At 43.3% G+C, this 17,584-nt stretch overlaps 1 protein-coding gene across 1 annotated transcript in view; it reads right to left on the minus strand.

Annotated features, from left to right (window-relative positions):
• The window catches only part of LOC139908663 (A-type potassium channel modulatory protein DPP6-like), a 129,460-nt gene that overhangs the window by 20,477 nt on the left and 91,399 nt on the right, over positions 1–17,584 (minus strand). Inside the window, exons 4-8 of the mRNA XM_071895405.2 lie at positions 10,974–11,068; positions 10,442–10,516; positions 7,857–7,909; positions 6,446–6,527; positions 2,174–2,294 (exon numbers count right to left, since the gene is read on the minus strand). Coding sequence (XP_071751506.2) covers positions 2,174–2,294; positions 6,446–6,527; positions 7,857–7,909; positions 10,442–10,516; positions 10,974–11,068 — 426 coding nt within the window. The remainder of the gene's footprint in view (positions 1–2,173; positions 2,295–6,445; positions 6,528–7,856; positions 7,910–10,441; positions 10,517–10,973; positions 11,069–17,584) is intronic.

Consider the following 17,584-nt stretch of genomic DNA (forward strand, 5'->3'; position numbering starts at 1 on the left):
AATGCGGGCCAGAGGATATTTAAGCCTGGGAGATTATTTGCAACCTTTCACCCTGCACCATCAAATGTGACGTGCAGCGACAGGCAAAGCTAAAGAGCTCGTTTCTCCTCGGCGGCAGTCTGAGTCGGAGCTTGACCTTGGCCGGAGCAGAGCCTCAGTCATCAGCATGGAAAATCCTCTGCCTTGCAGTCTCAGTCTGATGAATGCAAACATTACACAACCCCGGCCCGGCATCTGAGCTCCCCCACAGACGCTAGTATCACCGCTGGGCTATCGCCAAATCTGTTCTATTTATAGGTAGAAAATCACTTTCAGAAGGGTCTTACTCATTAAAGGACTGTTGATGTACCGTACTAAATCCAAAATAAATTAAGATAGAAATACATCAAGACAGCATTGGTAAAAAGGAAAATAATGCAGAATTGCTGAACTGTTTTAAACCTACATAGCCGTCATTGAATGTGAAGTATATGTTTAAAAGGAAAAACCCAATACCTGAATTTACTTTTTTGGTGTAGCCACTTTCCCTCAACCTGCCTCGTCTACTTCTACTTCAGTTAAAGGTGGGTGTATGGGAATAAAACATAGCTAGCTAGCCAGCTACTACTTTACTCAAAACACAACATAAATGGCTGCATTGTATTCTGGTCTATTGAGGCTACTCTCAGTGGAGAAATTGGTCTCTCTCCTCTTCTCTGATGGATTTCTCCCTGTATGATTGTTGAACGTTTCTTGGTGCAAAATGGCGGCTCTAGAAAGAAGCCCTCGCTCTATGATTCTGAGGGACTGACACCAAAACCTGACATTTACCGCTGATGTTTTAGATCGCTGAAACATTTTCTGCTATCAAACTCCATTGTAGCTGCAGTGGAAATATCTCGATGTGACGTCATGTCGTCTACATTTGGCTAGTTATCTGCGGAAATTTGCCAAATTCACCACCAAAGAACAAAATGGGCCCAGAAATGCAAGGTGCATCACCAATGGCTGTCTTTTTAACGGTGTGTAGGGTGGATTTCTCCTTTAACATTGACAAGCAGATCAAGCACCTGTACCCCCCCCCCCCCCACCCCATCCTCTTTTTATCTCTCTCTCTCAATGAAAGATTTATCTGGTCAATAAATGATGAGTGTAAATTACCAGGCCTTCAGCACAGCATAAATATGAGTCAAGGGGGTCAGACACTGCAATATCGCACTGATTAATGTTTAAATGGCTGAGGACGGATACTGCTCTTGGAGGATGGACGTGGTTTCAAATGTCAGACTGCCTAATGCAGAGATAAGAGGAGTCTGCGGTTGACGACATCAAATAAAAACAGACCAGTCATGCAGAAAAAGTGGTCATACGGCTCTTGTCCTAGTGCATCGGTAACCTCAGATAACCTCACTGTCACAGCTTCTAAATCCTCTGAGGCCTTCTAGTGGCCGTTCACAGCCATTATAAATCCATGAGCCAAACAGATATGCCATTTTTTTATACTGTCACGCAAGGATTAACAGCTAGATGCGTATCATAGTCTGCCTCTCTCTTTCTGCTATCGCCATTCATATCTATCTGCCTCGCCCTCCCCCTCTCGCCATCGCTCTGTTATTAAAACTCTGTTCCACTGGAGCAGAGAGCGCACCCAGCGCAGCGGATATAAATTCATTAGTCGAATGCTAACACAGAGCCCGTCCTCTTTTCCCTGGGAGGCAGGCGGAGGCGCGCAGGTGAGCTTTGATCGCTGGCGTCGACGCTCGGAGAGCACCGTGACATCTGTATCAGAGTGTGTACGACACACGCCGCCGCTGAATTCATGCAAATCAACTGATGTAGAACATTCATTTACTGAGCTGTGTAAACCAGAAGCAAATTGACAAGAGTTTACATTTTTAATTTACCTGCAGGAAATCAAGTCCTGCACGTCAAAAATACTAATGCGAGGCAGACGGCTGGGAGTCGCGGTGTCTCATGTCATTACGTGCTAATACATGTACTCCTGCGCAGTATCCAGACATTAGAATAGCACATTGAGATGGAGGGAGGAGACGGAGGGAAGGAAGAGGTTCATTGAACATTTAATGGCGTGACTGTTTTCCATATTGGTCCTTGTGCGACATCGCAGACAAGACAGCGGTCGGCTCATTAAAGCCAAATCGTCGTTTTATTTGTGCAGCTTTTTCTGGCTTACCTTCATACAGCCAATCGCTGAGCCCATTGAAGATGACGCCCTCCTTGCCGGTGGACACCAGACGGATGGAGCGGCTCTCCACCGTGGAGCGATAGTAGATGTTGTTCTCAAAGATGAAGATCTACAAGCCAGAGAGAGAGGAGAAAGGAATGTTAATGCGGTTTGGGAGGTCGGCAGGATGGCTTAGGGGTTTGAGAGACCGAACATCATTCAACTGGAAGACACGGGTTCAAACAGCGGTGTCGGCAAGCAGCTTCCCCCCCTGCTGAAGTGTCCTTGAGCGAGACACTGAATCCCTACCAGCTCCAGGGGCGCTGCTCTGTAGCTGACCCTGACCTCTGATCACGCTGGAGGGAAGCAAACTAAAAGAGAATTTCCCTGCAGTGATGAATTAAGTATCACATTCTTATTATCAACACGCACAAGGGGAAAGATAAGGAGCGTCCGGTATTTTCACTGACACATTAAGACATGGCGAGGGAGATCCGGGTAAGGCAGAGGTCGCACTATCGCAGACAACATCAACCCTGGGTCAAAGGAAGGGGCCGCTTCTGAAGGGCCGTTTTGAAGCCTGGAGATTGTGTTTAAGGTCGCCGCCATGTTGATATTTTTTGGAGCCGGAGCAGCCAAAGCGAAGCCGCGGGTCGTCCACAGAGCCGCAGCGCTGCCTACTATTGGCCCGTAATCTGCGACCTGTCGATCACTAGGAAAACAACCCCGTTTCATATCCGTTATATCCCGTTAATGACACAATTATTTAGAAAATCGTCATAAGGACACACATTAGAAGAAGTGAAATTAGCCATAATCTCTCAAAAAAATGTATCGACTTTATATTTTTAATGAGAAGTTTGGCTGTGGCCCCATTGACTTGCACGGAGTTGGGCGGTTTGGAGTCTTTTTGGAGCCGACCTCTACTCTAGGAATTGCTGCTGCTGCCACTTCAGCACTGGCTTCAAAATTCACCTGTGGTTTTGGCCGCTTGGTCAAAACACAGTGAGGTGTCTTGTGTAGTGTGGTGCTTTTTCAGGCATACGGGCCAAACAGACGCTGCAGAACAGTACGTATATTAACAGAGAATGTGCGTAGATGTTTCCTTTATTGACTTTAGAAACGTGGCAAGGCAAAACCAATTTTTGCAATCATATTTCCACATTGACAAAAGTTTTTGATTCGTTTTCTGATTAGATGATAAATATTGGGAGCTGATTTCGACTTTTGACGCTCCCCTCCACACACTGCGCCCTGTTGGGAGCGGCCTGCGGAGCCTGCCAGACACCTGAAGGTCAACTCTTTCATTACAGAGAATAATAGATCATCAGCACCCATAGAGAGTGCGGCCTGGGGGGGGGCTCTCGGGGCTGGGATTTTAAAATGTTACAGCACTAATGCCATGCCGAAATCAATCCGAAGCTACTACAGAAAGAGGTTCGGCTCAAAATCTTCAGGATTATGGAATCTTTTGGCCTCGAGCCGGTATCAGTGTGCATTTTGCGAGTGATTCACCAAAAATCTTTCACTCTGAGCAGCAGCCTGAGTGATGCGGTGATTTAGAGTGGGAAATCCAATACTATAGATGTTCAAGGTTCTCACATCAATGACACAGCGATATTCTGCTGGCCTTGCCACACATTATAGTTCTGCTTCCATTTCACCTAGTGCTGCAGTGTAAAGAGACTCAAAACTTAGCAAGGATCCAGTGTTGTACCATATGAACTTCATTTTGTACAACAGTATTCAAAAGCCAACAGAAATATGGCACAGAGTGAAGAACTAGGCTAGGCAAAAAGTTTCTCCAACAAGCCCTGCGTTTCCTCAAAGGTAACATAGGAGCTGTCACCATTCGTTCCTCTTGAGGAGAGGCAAGTCGGAGGCCCATGTGGGTTGGTGTCACTTCGGTGCAGATGGAGTCCCTGTATAGAAGCTAATCTAGGCCACAGCACAGAGAGAAGACCTGGCCCCGTTCTCCGAAGGAAGGTAGAACACTGCCGAAGTTGGCTGGGATCCACAGTTAGGGCGCGCGTTCACACCATGCGATGTTTGGAGCGGTTTATTCGAACTCTGGAGCGTTTAATCCTCAAGTTTGGTTTCTTTGCGCAGGTGGGATCAATGCTATTTGAACTCTAACCGCACTGAAATGGTCTGAAAATGCGGTTCTCTGTTCTCTTCCTAACGAACTGTGTGTGGAAATGAGAACGTAATCCAAATATAGCAAACGACCCCAAAATGCAAGGTTTTATTGATACAAGGGAACGCTCATGTTCAGCTATTTCTTTATGTGTTCTTAACTGGTATGAATACGGTAAAGGGCGCAGACAAGTCCATCATGTTTAGCTAAAGTTGCAGATTTGTTTTGACTCCCCCCCAGCCTCCAAAATCTCTACCTTTGTGTGATGACAGGATACCAAAACTCTGACCAATAACCGAGCTACTTTTGAGTCCATGTGACTTTTGTTTACAAGCCCTGGTTCACTTGGAATTGGGAAGTGCGAATCTAAACAAACCAAAACCATAAATGCAGCAAAGAAAATTTCTTCCACTATGGTTCAGACCAAAGAAAATGGGTGTGTGGAACTGTGGGTGTGATCAGACTCTTAGATGATTTGGACAAAGTCTCTGTAGCACTCTCTCTCTCTAGCTCTGTCTCTGTCTGTCACACACACACACACACACACACACACACATTCTATGCTAATACAGGGAGGCCTCCTGGGGCTGAGCGGTCATACTTTGGGTTTGACAAGAAGTGTGTGAGAATGTGTGTCAGCCATGTGTTGGAGATTAGCCCCTTACAGGGAGCAGGAAAAAGAAAGTGAAACTCTCCCCCTGAGCTCCACTCCGGGCTGTCTATTCACTGGGGGATTTACTCGCAACAAAAAAGGCAAAAAAACATCTTTGGGAAGGGTTGAACACATGCACACACACACACACGCACACACACACACACACACACACATACACGCCTAGGTAAATATGTAAAGAAACGCAGTTCATCCTCTGCGGAATTGAGAGCTCACTCATTTACCCAATTACATTGACTTTTCAGCCTAACAGACAGTTTAACATGTGGCTGGACATCTGTGAGTGAGTGTATGTGTGTGTGTGTGTGTGCGTGTGTGGGTGTGTGTGTGTGTGTGTGTGTTTGTGTATACACATGCCCATTCATGCATGTCTCTACGAGTCTGTAAAGGAGATTTAATCAAGTGCATGAGGGATTTGGAAACAGGATAACAGGTGGGCTGATTTGTGTGTATTAGATGTCTAAATATGAAGGCATTCGCTTGCATACCGTGTGTGTGGGTGTGTGTTTTGGCAGATGGACACCTCTCACTTCCACCTCCACCTCTTTGACAGAGGACATCTGAACCTTAAGGGAAGCCAGCTGCTTCTCAGTTTCACGCTAACACAACTTGACTGCTGGAAGTGAAGCCATTTCATGACTAATGGCGGGAAACTCTGGGCTGTATCAATCTAGCGACTCTGTTAATTAATCCGCTGACGAGATTACAGGTAATTAATAGCATTGTGCTGCAGGATGTAATCACTTACAGTCTGTCTGCCCTGCAAACCAACAGACTGAAGCTTATTAATGCTCTGACAAGTCAGACTGTGTGATGATGGAGGCGTAGGATGACTCATCTTGGGATAGTTTCAAAGGAAGGACAGCATTTAATTTGAAGATTGTTTACTGGGGAATCTCATTTAATCATTAAGACTATTTACACTGCGAGGGATAAAACAGGTCCGTGTGTACGCTACCATTCAAAAGTTTGGACACACCTGATTGAATGTACTTATGTTTTTCATTATCTTAAAGCCATTTTGATCTAAAGGCTTATGCTTAAATGCTTGAAATTAGTTTCTTAGACAAATATAAATAGTGAAGTTGATCCTATGTATGAATTTCTCTCCAAAGCCTTTGACTTTCCATCAAGGCAAAGGGCGGCTACTTTAAAGAATCTAAAATATAAGATAGTTTTGATTTGTTTAACACTTTTTTGGTCACTGCAAAATTTCATTTGTGTTATTTCATAGTTCTGATGTCTTTACTGTTATTCTAAAATGTGGAAAATAGTAAAAAATAAAGACAAATGTGGTGTGTCCAAACTTTTGACTGGTAGTGTATATTCAGTGAAGGAATCAAACTTAGAACATGGACTCGAGGAAAATGCAAACTCTGGAAATGAAATACTAATATATAACTCAAAAAATCACTGGTCATCGGCAGGCAGAGATGAGAGAGAGGGGGTTGATGGGAGTAATAGTTCTTACCAGTTGCTGACCCTGGGGTCCCCAACCTGCAAACTGCAGCTGAGCGTTTCGCACCTCCGGAGGGTTCAAGTTCCATGTCTCCCTAGGGTGCACAGAGGAGACAGTGCTATCAGATAAAAGTGCACACACACACACACACACATGCACACACACGCACGCACATACACAAAGGCTGTTGAACTCCAGCACTGCGGCAGCAAAGTACAAGTGTAGCACATCTAAGAATAAAGGTTTAAGTGCATCCATAAATACCAGCTCTTTATAACAGTGTCACCTCTCCTTATTGAGAAAAGTGCTGCGCAGTGCAGGCTGCAGAATTAGAGGTGCCACTGCCTCTATGTCTTTGTCTGGGGGTAAGGATGAATGAGGTCATCAACTGGGTGTTTTTCGGGACATTACCACTGGGTGGCAGCACACAAATAGATTTGAGCAGGACAGCCTCTGACAATGCTGTCATACAGTGACCTGGTTTGGGACAATTTAAAGGGGAAATAAGTAAGGTTTTTACTGTCTCATAGCACAGAATCACCAAAATATATCTGGGCTGTTGATCAATACCAATAACTCAATGATTACTTCACCAGGCGTCACTGTTATGCTCCGTTTTGAACATGTGGCTCTCGGTTTTCTTCCAAGCAAACTGCGGTACGGTTCGTTAGAAGTGAGAACATAATCTGAACCAACGACAAGGAAACAACCTCAAAATGTGCAGCTTTATGGGCATGAGGAGACACTCATGCTTGGAAAGCCTCGGGCAAAATATTCAGCTATTTCTTCATGTGTTCTTAACCGGTATGAACATCAGAGAGGGTGAATTACAGCAAAGAGCGCAGACGAGTCCTGAAGCTACTCCCCAGACATTCATTTCTCCAAGCATTTTCAACTGCTCAACGTTGGAGGCCGGTGAGACCGCCATCGCGACGTAAGACATACGGAGGCAAAAAAAAGCCTTGTTCTCGGCAGACAAAGCAGTATTATTATTACAGTATTTTGCATGGTGATATATTACCTCTTCACTAGACGTTTCTGTTGGATCTCTGCTCTAATTAGCTAGCTCACTCCTCGATTATGAAAATGTGACTTTACTGTTTGTGTCAATTACAGGCTTACTCAATGGGACAGGAGGGGTGAAGATGCAAATTCTGCCAATGTTGTTGCAATTCCACCTGGTCGAAATAGAGGTCATAGATAACTTTATACTCCTTTAACTACACAAATAGTATCAGTAGTAGCGGTTTAGTTGATTACAGTGCAGAAGTTTAGACTGAAACATAAGCAGAGCTGCTAGGTGGGAGGTGTGAGAGAAGAGGCGCGAATTAGTTTTTCTCAACGTCACTGGCAGTGAAGCCGGATGCGACATTAAAGCATATGGTAAAGAAATACAATGTACAATGGAACAACGCCTACTTACGGAGTCTCCAGACTGCAGATGATGTAGAAGGCAGTGTAGGAATACTGGTATACCTAAGAAGAAGAAGAAGAAGAAGAAGAAGAAGGAGGAGGAGGAGCAGGGAAAGATCCGCATCAGACCGGTTCACATTAAACAGGTGATAATTTGATCTTGATTTATTTCTCTATCTCTGACTTACAGACAAAAAACAAAACATAAAGCATAAATAGAATCGCTGAAGATGTCACAGTTAAGTAAGACTTGTTCCTACTGACTTGTTCCTCATGAAGTAAAAATGGCAAATAAAAATACATTTGACACTGACAATAATGAAACATTTGACCTTTACAATTAAAAGGTGGGTTATTCGTTTGATTTCCAGTAATCAGAAGGGAAGGAGTGGAGGTGAACCAGCATCTGGAAGAGTTTGTCTTTATATCCAACTGTTGTTCCCTAGAGAAACTGGTATGGAAGCATACACACTAGCATCTCTGTAGAGTTAATATGTATTTGAATAATATGTGGCTGTGTGTCTCAGGGGGTTATTTTTATTGGCCAGTAATAGGGTTCGACTGATATGTTGGTTAGACAATATATCAGGCTGATATTGGCCTTTTAATAAATATGAGATATTGGCTGGTGATGTTGTCTACTGTCACTATGATGGAGGTTTCTCCCTGACCACAGAAACATAAAATCTGTCTATGAAAACTGCAATGAAAGTTTATTTTCTTTACACTTTGTATTCATTAATTTAATTGATAATTCTGGGGGGAAACGCTGAGTACTTGGCATGAGAATGGAAACATGTAAAGATCTTGAATATTGGCGCAAAATATTGGCTACTGGCAGCTTCATTACAAAAATATCAGTATCGTATCGGCCTTGAAAAACCCATATTGGTTGAATCCTAGTCAATAAACATCTCCTTTATCAGGTGAATGTATAACATATCAGCATGTTTGGCTCCATTGATTTCATTGGAGGGCTCTGTTGAGGATGTGTTTGATGTGATCTCATCTGGGAAAGACTACTTTCTGGATCTGCAGCACTAACTTGAAACTTGATGTACTAGTTAACCTGGACCATTATTAAAAAAATCTGACTTTTAATCTCAATCACGACTGAATGTAACTGTCCTTGATGAATAAGTTTGTATTATCTTTACTTGTGAATTCTTTTTGGACTCTGACCTCTTGCTGTGTAACTTGGCTCCATTGAAAATCAGTGCGACTTTGACATGAAACAATGCTTAAATAAATAAAAAAACAATAATTTTCAGTGTACTGATATCAGCTTTTCCCTCATTGACCATAGGCTCATGGTATGTAGGAGAAACCAGACAGAACAACTACTACTTCTTACTACTTTCAGCTATAGCATGATGTTATCGGTGCCAGTACCTTTTATAGAAACCAGTGTCACATGTTTTCACTGCTCCATGTGGTATGTTTCCAATTCCTAAATAGTACCAAACCAAATGCTACTGATATAGATGTTTATGGTGGCAGCGCATTACATTACAGCTGGGCAAGACAAATGAATGTGCCAAGTCATTGCCCACTGGAGCCTTGTTCCATACCAATATATGCAATTCGGAGGAGGGTGATTTTTGCACCTCTAGTGTTAGTATGCAAAACCTGTGTTTATTATGAACACTGCTGTGACCCATACAGACTGTTAAATGGCTCTAGAGGGAGAGAGGGAGAGAGAGAGAGAGAGAGAAAGAGAGAAGTAACACATTTCTGAAGGGTAAGTGTAAGCATTGAGTATAAAGATGAGGTGTGTGTGTGTGTGTGCGTGTCGCTGCAATGACTGTATGGGAATGCTGTTGCCATCAATCAAGGTGATGGAGGCACGGATGGAATAATAAATGCAAACACATGCAGACATCATCACGCACTCTCTCTCTCACACACACACACACACACACAAACTCTAGCGTGTCACTTTTCCAGCCTGGCTGTTTGCTTTTTATATATTTTCTATTCATCTCAGGCAATAAGACAAGGTTACAAGGTTCTCTGCCAAACATCCTTCCCTTCACACACTAACAATGTGTACAAACTCTCAACAGCGACTCAGCGGTGCAGCAGAGGAAACACAGGATGAAGTAGATCCACAAACATTAGCCGACAAAATGATTAAATATATCTGAACTACCTGGATTAGGAGCTGACATGCCGAGGGCTTGCGGTCACAGAGCTTTTCAAGCCCGTCACGGCCCTGACAGGGCCCACGTAGTCACGGGACACTTTATTTAGTTTTACACATAAATGATAAATTCCCAGCCAACACTTCCTTTCTGTTCCTTTTCTGGATCTCATCTCCCTCCCTGTGCGCGCGGCGCCGTGGGGTTTGTTTGTGTTTTCACCTCCCTCGCTACAGTTCCACTCGGCTGTGCTGGTCCCCGCCGCCATAGCTGACAGGCAGTGGTGTGCGACAGGCCTTTACACCCCACCATGATTACTTTCCCCACCTCCCCCCTGCTCCCGCTGCCTTCGCCGCAGTACGCGCCTCTGTCCCTCCCCCCTCCCTCCCCTCCCTGACATATTTGGCTGTCAGTTTGCTAATTCAAAAAACAAGCAAACAAATGAGAGGCTCACCGGCGCCACGTTGTAGGCCAGCAGCACATGCTTCATGTCGGGAGACACCTCGTACTTGCTGGCTTTGTACATTTCCTGAGAAGAAAAAAGGGAAAAAAAAGACAAAAAGATGAGACCTTTAACCATGCGTGGTATTTTTTCATTAAGCCGGTCTTTAAGTGACTGCGTTTGACGGATGGCTCAGCTCCCGAAGCAAACGGGAGATGCATTAATCTTTGCGGCGGTGCTTGCTGATTTGATGACGGACATAATGTTGTGTGTCGTCACCCAAGCCGCCGCAACACTGGCGCTGTATTCCATCTCGACATCTCAACCACATAACCAAAGCCCTAAGTGTTAACTAGGCAATTCACATCTCACAGTAATGATGGATCATTTGAATAAGCTTTGTAATAAAAGAGCTTTGGGCGCCTTGATGTGCTGACACTATAAGAAAAGTTTTAATTTAATTCATGAGCAGCCATGGTCAGTTCTTTAGTCCTGTGGTTGTGCTCAAGGAAATAAGAAAAAGAGAGAAAAAAAAAAGACTTACAAACTTCTTGTTATGCACCAAGACCGTTTTCTCATTTGTGTCGACGTTGAACTTGACGACGTCGCCATCGCGATTACGGTACAATAGTTCATTACCTGCAGTGAGAGAGAGAGAGAGAGGGGGAGGGAGAGAGAGAGAGAGAGAGAGAGAGAGAGAGAGAGAGAGACTTTGACTGTTGATGGTCTTTATTGTAACTTCTCACAACAAAACAGACGAGAAAGTAACTAAAATCATATTAAAAACTCAAGTCCCCAGTACCCCCCTAATCCCAAACCCCCTCCCTCACACACACACACACACACACACACACACACAACAATAACAATATTTACAGTGCTGGCAGCCCTCACAGGTACAATCAACATTTAGATACAGACAGTCAAACCTTCTTCTCCCACTCCCTCCATACATATTAAATTTTGCAGCCCCCCAAACATTCATAAACGAGACAATATCGCTCCTGAGAGAAAAATACATTCCACCCTAAAGCCTTACTGTCCCTTTCAGCATTCCTACAGGGTGTGAGGGACCCAAACGCCTCACCTTGATCCTTCAGCAATACACTTACTGCACTTTTACAGACAGAATACACAGACAAGACCAAGAACGAAGCTCCTTACACCGGAAGCTTCCCCCATCATGTCACACGGGACACTCAGCAAGTTCAGAACAAATGTAACCCGTTGACATGAGACAGAGAGAGAGAGAGAGAGAGAGAGAGAGAGAGAGAGAGAGAGAGAGAGAGAGAGATCACTTACTAAGCAAGTTATGAAGTTGGTCCTTCAAACTACTTACTAGTGTCAGAAGTCCCTTTTGATGACCTTTCTATGCATATTCTGCAGATTTTTCCCAATTTTTGTTCTTTCCCACTTAGATATTCACCCTTTGGAAAAACATCACGACACCTGCTGCTATTATTATTGACAAAATAATTACATTTTCGAGGACAGTATCTTTTCTTTTTAGTGTCAAAAGGTGTACTCCATAATTTCTGAGTATTATCAACCTTTATCGGCAACCAAGGAATTTCAGCAACATCGTCAAGTCTCTGGCACAACTTACGGTGGCCTGGAATGGACAGAAATATAAAAGTGACAAAACAGGTTCTAAAACAGAGTAAGTAGGTGAGTTTTGGAAAGCTAGAAATCTCAGCACCTGGCAAAGTAATTGTTTAGTCATTGGTATTGATCATCAACCCCCTGCAGATAGAATAAGGTCATTTTGCGCAATGGGACTGTAAAATCTTATTTAATGCACCTTTATGCTCCTTAAAACTGACTGGAATGTTAACAGGGTAATATTTTTCCCCCAAAATGGATATATAGCGTTGTAATGTAACCCTTCTACTAAATAAAAACCATGGAAAAGGCGCACCTTTCAATAGACCTGTACAGAAAACCTTGCCACTAGAGAAATCCTTTGAATAGAGACATTATTTGACAGACATATGAAAGTTCATACAGCTCCTCATCCATCAGGCCTTTATCAGGGAAGGATAACTTTAATACAGCTGCTGCCCCCTTTCACCTTCAATCCATCTGCGCTCCTCCATCTTATTGCTTTACAGATCCATAGGCGCACGAGCAACCAGGCCATTTGGCGAGGTAATTAGAAACCAGAGATTGTTATGCAGAGTGTTCTCTATCTGCTAGCATATCTAATTGTCCATTAGAGGTGACAAAATTACCATCACAATGGCTTTAATTCAGGACGTGCTTGGGAGAGCAGTCTCAGACATTTTTAGATTGGCATAGCCAAACGCCCCCTCAACAGCTTTTGTCTCCTTGCTAAAAATCACCGGCATACTAACGAGGGGATAAAATGTGCTGCTTCTTGGAAATCTTCAAGGAAAATAAAAGGGAATCTCTTTTTTCGCTGCGCTCCATCGTTTTAGTTGGACTCTGTTTGGCACCTTGATAAACTGTCCACTTTCACATCTGTAAGGGTAATCGCTGAGGACAGTGTGACCTTAGGTGCTTAATGAGTGGGGAACAGAAAGACAACATGGTGATCAATCAATGGTCAGGTAGATTGACTGCACTTTATTTTGCTTCCTGATTCATTCAGTTTCCATCCATCCATAGCGGGGCCAATTGCGGCTGCATTTTCAAACTCGGAGATCTGCAGCTCTTTGAGGCATCTTTTTCATCTTTATTCCTCACCGATTTGCTGATCTTCTTCTCCTTTATCCACATGCCCCAAGATACATCAGATATACCTCAGATCTCTCAAATCCTTCCCTTCACTGCCCTTTTCTAGCCCTCCTGCTGAGTTCATCATTTTAGACCTTATCATCCCTTCTTCACCTCTCCAAGTCTTTGTCTTCCACTCTTTCAAAGACCAAAAGCCATCTATTCTTTCACAGTACCCTAGGCATTATGCCTCCCCCTTCAATCTATCTCTTTCTCTCTCTCTTTCTCTCTCCCTCTCTCTCTCCCCCCTCCATCTTCACTAGCTGTGCTTTAGCCCAGGGCGCTGTTTTCTCCTCTGATCTATACCTTTCCACAGCAGTATGTCTTATTAATACAGCCTCCTGCCCTGGGCACAGCCCTAACCCTGCCTCACTCCGGGGAGGCAGAGGGAGAGAGAGAAGAGGGGAGAGAGAAAGAGAGAGGTACAGAGCGACACAGAGGAGCGAGAGAGAGAAAGACAGGTGCTATAGTTCATATAATTCAGCTCCACGGATTTCCCTTTACAGAAGCATATTCATGGAACAATCATTTACCATGGATGCTACCATTTAACCCCGATGCCTGCTCTGATCTTACGCTCCCCTCCTGGGGACCCTGGCTTTTTGTATTACTTCAATGCTTCATTGTACTGTAGGCTTCATTAATGTTTCAACCAAGCCTCTGCAATATGACAGGTTCATTAAGGAGAAAGTGAGAATAGTGCAGATCGACTGGTCAATACCACTTCAAGGAATAACGATTCCAGTAGTCTCTTGAAGTGAAATTACCTTGTAGCGGGCTCTAATTGTTCAGCTTCTGACTGTTTCAAACGCTGCTAACTTCTCAATCTCCGTTCCCGCTCCGCTCATTCTTGAAGGCAGAACTGAGGCCAGTTCATTCACCGCATTCAGTGTTCTCCTTAATGCCTTTTGTCCTGGTGGAGAGGGTTTGACGCACTTCAAGAGAGCGCTGCGAGAGCCCTCAACAGCCACGGTCTGATAGAATAAGTAGTAGTAGGCTGATCAGTTGTATTACTAACATAGAAAATACCCACTCACGTTTCTTTTTTTTTGTCTCACATCAAGAGTGAGCGCTCATCAGTCTGAAGCCTAAAATGTGGGCTGATAGGAGTAGATTAAGCTACTTAGAAATGCCCTCATGTACCTCGTCTTAAGAGACTCAACCTCCAGTCAGATTGTTTGGCTTCTTTATCTATACTACCAGTCAAAAGTTTGGACACACCTGATTGAATGTTCTATGTTTTCCATTATCTTAAAGCCATTTTCAACTCAAGGCTTATGCTTAAATGCTTGAAATTTGTTTCTTAGACAAATATAGATAGTGAAGTTGAAGCCTATGTATGAATTTCTTTCCAAAGCCTTTGTCTTTCCATCAAGGCAAAGGGCGGCTACTTTAAACAATCTAAAATATAAGATAGTTTTGATTTGTTTAACACTTTTTTGGGTCAGTGCATAATTCCATTTGTGTTATTTCATAGTTTTGATGTCTTTACTATTATTCTAAAATGTGAAAAATAGTAAAAATAAAGAAAAAAGTGGTAGTGTATGTTACAAACCATGCAACAAGAAAATACAAAGAGAGATAACCTGTGACATCGGTACAGTAGTCACTGAGATACTATTGTAATGGTCCTAACCTCGTATCTAACCTCCACATAATACATCATCGACTGATTACAAAGCGCGCACTGACAGCAATTGAGAGAGGTTGTACGTGTAGCTACTGTAGGCTATATCATTAGCCGTGAGGTGAGCTGAGGTTGCAATGTTAAGTTCTGGATAAAATGGGATTTCTCTTGTCGGTTCCAGGTCATTTGTCCACGCCGAAGGCTGCGGATGATGGCTGGCCTGATAAAAGCGACACAAGCTGCTAGGAGAGAATTATGGTGTCTGTCTGTGGCTAAATAAAACGAAGTCTCCAACGCAGTAATACAGTCTTAAATCTCTGCCACCCTTTGGCTCAGATGTGCTATAAAAAAAGAATATAGATTCATAAAAAATTCACCAGAAGTTTTAATTAACCCCCTCCCCCCTCCTTTCTGTATTTTCAGTAATTTGGTTTCATTGGTGTGTGTTTCTGAAAGGCAATTCCACATCATAGCCATGTGTGTTTTTCTTTACTGCTGCAAAGCTAAAATCTGAATTATATTTCTGACCGACTTGATGAATGAACACGCAAACAAATGAATGGCAGAACAAACAAATGAGCAACAGAACTAAAGAATGAACTAGCTGACAAAATATTGAACCACCCAAGGCCACATCCAACCTGCCTTGGGTGTCATTTATGGTTATCAGGAATGACAATCACGGTGGCAACATCGCCTAATAAATCTTTTCAGCATGCTCTTCCACTTCAGCAACAGAGAGATGTTTATTTTTCTCTCTTATTATTTTTTGTAATTTTTTATAATTTGCTTTGACCTTGCATAGCTTGCGGCGCCAGAAGTGCAAGCAAAAGCAGATAATATTTGCACGGGGAAAAAATACTTCCAGCATAAAAACGACTATGTTTGTGGATTGGTGTTAACAAAATTATCCAGCCAGGCTCTTGCTGTGAGGGAAAGCTCACAGCCTTTCTGCAATGTTACGTGAATACAGTTAAGCTTTGTATTCCCAGTGATAAGACTCCTAAAGTGAATTCGAAGGATTGTAAGTCTATTTCACGGATATGCCATGAATGCCATGTGCGGTAGGAATTATATGGGTGGGGATTGTAGGCGCACTTGCTGGATATTCAACTGTACTACTCTTCTTTAGAGACTTGTTTGTCTAAACATAAAGCCAATGTAAAAGTCCCCCTTCATGTATTTATCCTGCATCTATCCTGCGTTAACACTGCAGACAATTCTTTCTTGAAGGTAAAACACTAAGGCCTCTAAACCAACTAGTTACCATTCTTTGTAGCTGCTGACAACTGAAAAGAGAGTCTGAGGGACAAGCTATTCCTTTGGCTAGTCAGTGTGTGTGTGTGTGTGTGTGTGTATTTGTATGTCCGTGTGTGTGTGTGGGCGGTCTCCTTCTGGTGTTAATTAGCACAACCTATCAGATAGAAATCTCTGCCTCCGTCTTCTCACCTCTCTCCACGCTGGCAGAGGGGCAGTGACTCTATTCAAACAATAAATAGTATTTTCCATTATAGGTGGGAGTGGGACAACTGTGTGAAAATGCAGATGAAGCCATTGCAGAAGTTGTCCATCCTCCATATGTGCAGATGTCCAACCAACTTATCAAACCAGTGGTTGTGTCCTCTGCAGGCAGAAAAAGACCGGCTTTCTACACCAATATGTGGGACTCCAATGGCTTTGTATGAACTGGCTGTTTAGTATCATGTTATATATAGCCTAGCAGACTACAGCAGTACTACTACAGAAGAAGAAGAAGAAGAAGAAGAAGAAGAAGAAGAAGAAGAAGAAGAGGGAGAATAAGGAAGACAAGAAGAAGAAGAAGAAGAAGAAGAGGGAGAATAAGGAGGACAAGAAGAAGAAGAAGAAGAAGAAGAGGGAGAAGAAGAAGCAGGAGAATGAGAAGAAGAAGAAGAGGGAGAAGAAGAAGAAGAAGGAGGAGAAGGAGAAGAAGAAGAAGAAGAAGAAGAAGAGGGAGAAGAAGGACAAGAAGAAGAACAACAACAATAAAAACAACAACAACAACAGTAGTAGTAGTGAGGAAAATAAATAAAATAAAACCAGCATGAAACATGATAGTCAAAGGCGTTTTTGTCCAGCGATATGAGGGACGAGACTGATTTCGCCCGTCTAAAATCCTGAGGCAGGGCGTTTCAAAGCCTTGGGGTCCTGACAGCGAAATCCCTGAAAGTCATGTTCTGTGTTTAGCCTCGACCCTGGAACTGCCCAGAGAGTCCTGCCTGAGGTCCTGAGGCTGCACTCCGGCTCATAAGAGGTTAAAGGGTCTGAGATGTAGCTAGGGGCTTGGCCTTCATGAGCCATAAAAATGATCAATAAAATCAAACTGACAGGCAACCGAGGTAAGGATGCGAAAATGGGTTGCTTCTCATCGTCCTTGTCAAGAGCCTTAAAACCACAGTATGGAGTCGTGCCACGGCTTGTTGGTTAAGGCAGGTAATCAAGACGGGAAGGTATAAAAGCATGTATGATTCTCTCTGTGTCACTAAGAGACAGGACTGATCTAAATTTGGCGAGATTCCTTAGCTGGAAAAAATCAGGACTGAACAGAACCAGCTTTTTGGAATACTGCTCAAAACCTGGATGAAACGTGGCATCTACGTTTTTAGATGCTGCCTTGACTTTATCTGCTAAGGAGCCAACAGACTGACGAATTTGTCTCGAGATGCACTGAAGCAATCGCATAATTCCCAAAGTCTGCTTCTGTTCTGCATTACTGCATCAGCCACTCTTCCCTATTCTTTCCTGGGTGTTATAATTCAGAACGAAATCCGTGT

Source organism: Centroberyx gerrardi, chromosome 22 (assembly GCF_048128805.1).
Source record: "Centroberyx gerrardi isolate f3 chromosome 22, fCenGer3.hap1.cur.20231027, whole genome shotgun sequence".
Lineage (NCBI taxonomy): Eukaryota > Metazoa > Chordata > Actinopteri > Beryciformes > Berycidae > Centroberyx > Centroberyx gerrardi.